The sequence below is a fragment of the Myotis davidii genome, unplaced genomic scaffold (genome assembly GCF_000327345.1).
Source record: "Myotis davidii unplaced genomic scaffold, ASM32734v1 scaffold17, whole genome shotgun sequence".
In the NCBI taxonomy this organism is placed as follows: Eukaryota; Metazoa; Chordata; class Mammalia; order Chiroptera; family Vespertilionidae; genus Myotis; species Myotis davidii.
The window spans coordinates 1,382,080-1,389,990 of record NW_006288624.1 but is presented as its reverse complement, the minus strand read 5'-3'; the positions used below and the strand labels follow the sequence as shown (position 1 = coordinate 1,389,990).

The following is a 7,911-nucleotide window of genomic DNA, read 5'->3' as shown; positions in this document are numbered from 1 at the left end:
TGACCCATGAGAGTGCATTAGGTCTCTTGCATCCATTTCCCTAGCTTTTGATTGAAACATCCAAGTCAAATGTTCATGGTTCAAAAAGTCATTACCACTTGTTTTCATGTTCAAATTAATGTCTGGTGGATGACAGCTCCATTATTCTAGTTGTTCAGGCCAGAAACCTTGAAGCTGCACTTGATTCTTCTTTTTTCCTCCATCCATCCCCGCTCCCAAATCTTCTTCCTCTTGACACCCCCAACTATAAGCAGAATTTGTTAACTTTGTCTTCAAAATATGTCTAGGATTCAACCACTTTTCCTATCTACTGCCTGGGTCTGGGCCAGGGCCAAGCCACCACCATCTTTCCCTGAGAACTGTCTTCCAGCTTCGGCCCAGCAGGGATCCTTTTGAAATGTAATCCAGATATTGTCAATCCTCAATTCAGAATCCTGGACTGGTTTCTCATCTGCCTCTGAGTACAAGCCAGTCTCCTTAGTAGCCTAGGAGATGGGCACATCTGCTCAGGACCTCATGTCCAACTCCCCTCATTAGTCTGTCCCGGCCACACTGGCCTCCCCTCTGGGGCAGTCTCAGGGCACCTCCACCATGGGTCTTGGATGCTCTCTATTCGTCTGCGGTGTGATAGTCATCTCCAGGCATCCTGTTGGCCAGAGCACTCTCATTTCCTTCTGGCCTTTGCTCATAAATCACAGGGGGCTTCATCTAAAATTTCATATCCAATTTCAGGCTTTATTTTTTCATGAATATTTAACACTATCTCACATGTTGTTCTTATTTTTTTCTTTTCTGTCTCAGTGAGGATGGAACTTTTATCTGAGTTGTTCATTACTACACACATAATACCCAAAGTAGTACTTTCTATCCCCCACCTCCCTCCCTCCACCTTCCCTTTCTCTTTTCCTTCTTTCCTGCCTTACTTTATCCCTTCCTTCCCCTTTCTGATCTTTATTTGTCACTAGCTTTTGTGTAATTTTTTCTCTCCAATAAAAATAATCCTTAAATGTGGATTCATTGTAATATCTTTATGAGGCTCTTCACAGAAATAAACTAACAAAAGTCCTTTGATAGAAATGCTCTAGATGTCAGTTTCAGGCGATAGCTTCTGACTCTGTGAGACAGGCATCTCTATATATAAAACCCTAAGTGATTGGAATGACCAGTCGCTATGACGTGCACTGCGGGGGGTGGGGCCGGCCAGCCAACATACCGTGGCCCCTCCTCCTGGCTTGCCCTGGCCCCAATCAGCTCCCTCCACCCCGATTGGTGGCGGGGCCAGCCGGCCAACCTGCTGCTGTTCCCTTCCCCTGGCAGGCCCACCCTGATCAGCCCCAATTGGGGCAGGACCAGCCGGACCCCCACCACCACCACCACCTGTGCACGAATTCGTGCACCGGCCTCTAGTATGTAATAAAGTAAGACTTAGTTTTCGTGTAGAGACTTCTCATGCTATTAATTTCTCATGTTAATAAATACATCAAGAATAAAGAACATGATGCCATGGCCAGTGTGGCTCAGTTGGTTGAGTGTTGTCCCATGCATCAAAAGGTTGCTGGTTCAATTCTTGGTCATGTCACAAACCCAGGTTGCGGTTCAATTCCCAGTTGGGGTACATATGGGAGGCAACCAATTGATGTTTTTCACATTAATGTTTCTCTCTCTCTCTCTCTCTCCTTTCCCTCCCTTTCCCTCTCCCCCCTCTCCCTCCTCTCTCTCTCTCAAAACATCAATTAAAACATAATAAAAAATTAATTATAAAAAAAAGAACATGGTCATGCCAGTCCAGTTAGTTTTAGTAAATAGCATCAAGATAATAGGAATACAAACAGATTTCTCTTTCATTTTAATAGAAAGCATCCTTGCATAACATACATTTTTAAAAACTTGCATGTATTTATAAGCATGACAGTGTGTTCATGAGTAAAATCTTACGGAATGTGCATGTTTTTAAGCCCAGGAACTTACGAGGATTCTCTCCTTTCTGGAAGTTGTTAACAGAAGCGGCCCTCTCTTTCAGCTCATGACACTGAGAGGTTCGGTCCTGGAGGATGCCATACCTTCAACAGCAAAGCACTCGACAGCCCGGGGGCTGCCCCTGAAAGAGGTGCTGGAGCACGTGATCCCGGAGCTCAATATCCAGTGCCTGCGGCTGGCCTTCAACACTCCCAAAGTCACAGAGCAGCTCATGAAACTGGATGAACAAGGGGTGAGTGTGGCTTGGAAAACATTCTTCAGGCTCAGGTTTCCTTTAGGCTTCCAGAGCATAGACCTTCATAGTTCTTTTTTTGACAAGGAAAACTGATGCCATTTATTGTGAAGGGTATTTTCTTTGCAGTTACTCATTTTCTTTTTTCTTGGCTTTCTGAACTCTGAACATTTCTCATCTGATGAAATTCTCTATGTCAGCATTGATGGATATATTTGAACTCTGCGCAGCTCTTGGTAATCTTCCACAAATGTGGTGGATTTTTGAAGTACTCTAGTAGTAGCAATAACAGTAATAATAATAACTAACACTAATGAACCCACTCACCAGGCTCTGTTTTAAGTAAATTAAATATGTTATCCCATTTACTCTCCCAACCCTATGAGAATGGGACCGTAACTATCCGTTTTAGAAACAAGGAATCTGAGGCACAGAGATTAAGTAGTAAGTTCAAGTTCACACAGTTAATAAGTTCAAAGCCTGTACTGTTAGCTGGTACAACACACTGTCTTAAAAGCTTAAAATGTTAAAGATTATTAGTACACTCAACAAAGTATTTAGCCAAGACTAAATACAAACTTTAAAAAGGTGGGTTCTAATTAGTAACAAAATGAAAATACTGAAGATTTTCTCACTTCCATATTTTCTAGACCTTAACGTGGAGACCATTTGGTCAAAATACAAATGCCATTTTATGAACAAATTTTGATGGTATTTCCACAATTAATAAAACATTTCCATTTTATTAAAATGAATAGAAGTTCAGAAAAATCAGTTTCAAAGTATATTTATTCTTTTAATTCAGCCAGTAGGACTATATCATGGGCCAATAAGTTGGATGTAACTTTTCTAATCATTGCTCTCTGTCTAGTCATTTCATTTGTCATAAAGATAATGTCTATTCCATATATTTATTTCAAATAGGCTGTGAGCATTGATGTTTATAACATAAATATGAAGCAGTTTGAATGCTTCAGATGACTACTGATGCACAAACATACTAATTTGGGGGCTGTCTTCCAATAAATATTTTAACAAAGGAGGAGTAGAAAAATGATTAGGTTCAACTTTATGGATTCAGTGTTTTTAGGAGTCAGTTTCAAGGAGAATAACAACATTTAGACATTGATAATTATATATGAAACTTTCTAAATTCTACATTAGGACAGATTATCTATATCTATATATAAAAGCATAAGTGATAGAACGACTGAATGACTGGTCGCTTTGACGTGCACTGACTCAACGCAGGAGCTGCCCCCTGGTGGTCAGTGCGCTCCCACAGCCAGCCTCCTGTGGTCCCTCCCTCCAGCCAACCTCCCGCAGCCCCCATGGGCCCCTATCACTGGCCAGGCCGAGGGATCTCACCCATGCACAAATTCGTGCATTATGCCTCTAGTATTATATAAAGGAGGTATTTATTGCCATTTTCCCTTTGCTTTAATCACATTACGTAAAAAATGGGTGCCCCACTTGTATAAATTTTATGAGTTCTCTGGCACTTATGCCTCTCTTTGTGATTATAAATGTTGGACCAGAGGTGGGGCTGAACTGTGATGGACACTCTTTAGTACCATCAATACGGGAAAGATAACACTATAATGAGTTTAATTTAAAGCTAAATTTATTTAATTCACAAACTATCCATTCTGAAATTATGAACTTCTTAATCCTGGTGGAGGGGTACTAAAATATACTTTCCTTCATAAATTATTGGTAATAATATGTGTTAGTCGTTTTCTTTAATGCCTTTCTGGCATAATTAAAATTTGGTAATTTAAGTGAGTCTCCCAGTTTTATTTTGGAAATTTTACTAAATAGTGGAGTCTAGGAATTTAAAACCTGCTATTTTATACAAGCATCAATTTAGCTGGACCAAGGGGCATCCCTACTTAGCCTCTGTCATTTCATTTATATCTTCATAGCTTTCAATGCCAGAATTATACTGTTAAAAAACAGACACATACTTAGGCATTTTGTCTGGGGAGTCATTTTTATGGGTAGGAAATCTCATTAACGCCTTGGAATCATTTTGAGAAACAGATTATTTGGGCACCTTTACAAATACAGATTTTAAAACAAATGCTTATAAGTGCAGTAGATTATGCATTGGAGTCATTGCAAAGCACTTTGGGTTTCCATCTATGTCATCACTTCTTAAAATGTCATGCTTTGTACATCTTTACATTTGAAAAGATTCATGGTGTGATACCAAGAAACTGGACTCACTAAAAGGTAATTCTAAATCTCATTTTAAATTTTATTTAAGTGATTCCTTTAATATTTTTTCTAAACGGCTTATATAATTTTGCTTGGAAGAAGAAAACTATTTGCTTGGTCTGTTGTGGTATTGTGCCTTTCAGAACTTTGGTGCCTTAATTTCTCATTTTACCACTTTTAAAAGCTGAAATGAACAGAAGAACAAATGAAAATTATATCTATAAAATATGAAAGAAAGCATTTCACAGAAATATAAAAATTTGTTTTTATTTGTGACTCTGATATGTATGTTGGAACTGACATAGGCATTTTAATTCCTGAAGTTTTAGAAATGAACATACACCTTGTGATTTACTCAAGCTCTCACATTCTCCTTCTTGAAGACTTTCTGGGCCCTTCACTATGTACTGATGTCCACCTCCATTCTCATAAAATGAGCAGTAAGAAAATGAAACTGACCTGCCAATGATTTCACATTGCCAAGAATTTAGAACAAGTTGTGACTCAGAAAATTTGGTTCCAGTCTGGATTTAGTTTATCCATCATAATCCTAGGTCTTCACTTAATTAGACAATTTAGAGCATCTCTTATGATGAAAGCAAATACCTGAATATATGTTTACTTACATGGTTCTAAGCCCTTCTCCGGCATCATCTGATTTCGTCCTTAGCACCCTGTGTGGTGAGTTCTGGTTATTGGCCTTTTTTATACTTGGCAGGATTGAGACTTTGAAAAGTTCCCAGGGCCATTTTACCTTAGCAGTCCTGAGCACTGGATACCAGTTTGCCTAATACTACCTTTTGTTTTTTAAAGATTTGCAACTTTTCATATACTTTTGTGTATCTTGAATTTTTTTTTTATCCTCAGAGCTATGTTGTGAAATATCAGGAATTTCGTATCTATTCAAGCCAACTTTTTAATAAATGGCCAACTCAGTTACTTTTGGATTTGTTGTTTTTCTTCATCAGTCATTTAAAAAACACCTTGATCTCATCTACTCTGTGCGAGGGGAATGTGAGGTCGTCGGGCCAGCCCTGTTTGAATTCATACTTATGAAGCACTTAGTACAGTGCCAGATGTGGTGAACATTGAAGAAATAGTAGCTGTGATTGATAATGATAAAATGGTAACTTGTTAGTAGCCTTTTACATGCATTATCTCATTTAATCTTGGTAAGTATCCTATGAGAGAGCTGCTCTTAGAGGTAGTAGGATGTATTATTCTTACTTTCACAAGTAAGCGTAACTGCTTCAAATCCAGTAAATGCTTATTGAACAACCACTCTTTGAAGATTATTAAATACTGTAGAGAATAAATAGGCTGGTAAGACACTCCTTAACCATGGAGGAGACAAGGTCATAAGTTACTGTAATGGAAGTTAGGTCTAATATAATGAGTATAATAAAAGAATTGCCAATGAAGAGCAATGGTGGTGCAAACCAATGGGGCCAAGTCAGGATTGGTCAGATGGGTCAGGATGAGGAGCCCTTGGAAGGAAAGAGGATTTCATCAGGCCAGGGAACAAGCAGGGCAGGGGCCTAGACTCAGAGCAAGAAGAACAAAGCTTAGAGAGACAAAGGGCGGCAAGCAGTCCAGCTGAGCAGGAGTGCGAGGCACATACAAGAGAAAACTGAAAATAGGTATTTTTATTGAGCAGTGATTAAGGCAGGCAACTAGATGAACAATTCACATGGATTCTTTTAATTACTATTCAGCAGCTTTGCTGTAGGTGCTATTATAGTCCTTGTCTTACAGACTGAAGCGCTGAGGCACAAAGAGGCTGAAAGACCCCCAGATCACAATTAGGACCTGGTGGAGGCATTGGACCTGGAGAGCCCACACTCTTCACCCATCACCCGTGAGAGAGAGAAGAACTGGACAGCTGGCTCCATGCTTTATTGCTCCAGGCTTCAATGCCCAATATTAAGTATAACATGCTAAACCCAAATGAAACCGGAGCAGAGCTTAAAAATACTTAAAGTACAGTTGCCAGTTTGCAGTAGAGAAAACGGTTAGTCCTGTTTTCATTAGGATATGTCAAGTTTTATGTACACAGTAGTTATTTTACCTAAATGAGTATCTATACTATTTTTCTAGGTATTTATTAAAGATGCAAAGAAAGAAAATATTTATTGAGTTCTCTTTTCTTTAAAAAGTTAACCTTCAACTTATTGAAATTAAAGGGGAAAAGTATCTAATTAGGTCTGCAATATATATCTCAAGAATAGATGTAAGGAAAGAAGCAGTGTTTGGTTGATAATGAATAGCACTCATTAAGGACATGGGTAACATTATTTGCTGACTTAACCAAATCATTGCCCTGTTGCATTATTTTGTTGAGGACAAATGGATTCGAACCAGCCACTTTCTTCTTTGATGTAGGCAGCTGAATTTAAACAAAGAATCATTGGGAAAACACTTTTCCAAACCCATTTTCTATGAATGAAGCTTTGGCAAAATAATTACCCTTCCTGAAATTTTAATCTTTTCTTAGATTATGACATCAGCTAATGCATGTTTAAAGTTCCCGGGGCCACCAGATTGGTTCCAGACACTCAGCATATGTACATTGTCAGGAAGGAAATAGCCATGATAGTCATCAGGTGAGGGGAAGAAGCAGCCTCACTTGGAGCTCTGTCTTGTCTGTTTGCAAGTAGTGTTTGCTCTGCACCAGCTCATGCATGCTCTTTCCCCAGCCGAGGCTGGGTTGTATGACTGTGAAGTCCTTTTCAGTGCTAAGTAAGATCCCATGGTTTTCATGACTGATAACATAGCATTTGGAAGTCTTTGGCTGTGGTAGGGCTGCAGTTTGCAGGGATGGAGCTAAGCATGGCTAGTAAGACATGCAGTAAGGATTTTTTGGTTCACAGTCCAAAAAGGACAGAACATTGATTGCAGATATTTCAGTCTTCTTATTTCTATATTGTGGATTGTGTTTTAAATTCAGCTTTAAAATAAAAAGGTTAAACTAGTTTTCTTTCCTACAGGACTCAGCTAGCTATTATCTTCAAATGATCCAAAAATTAAAGTAATTGTGTTTATGTCAGGGGATCTTAGTTCTACCTTGTTCGTATCTCCTCTCCTCCTTCATAGTTACCAAGTTTTATTTTATTTTATCTTATTTATGTATTGCTATGTTTCTTTATACAGATATCAACAAATATGCATATGTAGCTTATTTCCCCATTTTCTTATACAAAATAATGGAGGCCTGGTGCACGAAATTTGTGCAAGGGCCCCAGCCCTCGCAGCCCCGGCTTCGTCTGGAAGGTCGTTTGGACGGTCATTCTGTTGTTCAGTCTAATTAGCATATTAGTAGTAGCTCTTTATTATATAGGATAGCATGCTGTACATGTTGGGTTTTTTACTTGGCAATATATTTTGGAAATCTATGTCAGTACATGGATTGCTTTCCCACTGTTTTTACTGTTATATAATATTCTGTCATATTGCTGTACCATAGTTTATTTCAACTTTCCCTA

General features: G+C 38.8%; 1 protein-coding gene across 8 annotated transcripts in view; it reads left to right on the top strand.

The window, feature by feature from the left end:
• The window catches only part of SIPA1L1 (signal-induced proliferation-associated 1 like 1), a 339,956-nt gene that overhangs the window by 229,048 nt on the left and 102,997 nt on the right, over positions 1–7,911 (top strand). For all 8 annotated transcript variants that reach the window (XM_015562016.1, XM_006760733.2, XM_006760732.2 and 5 more), the window contains one exon: positions 2,021–2,209. In XM_015562016.1, coding sequence (XP_015417502.1) covers positions 2,021–2,209 — 189 coding nt within the window. The remainder of the gene's footprint in view (positions 1–2,020; positions 2,210–7,911) is intronic.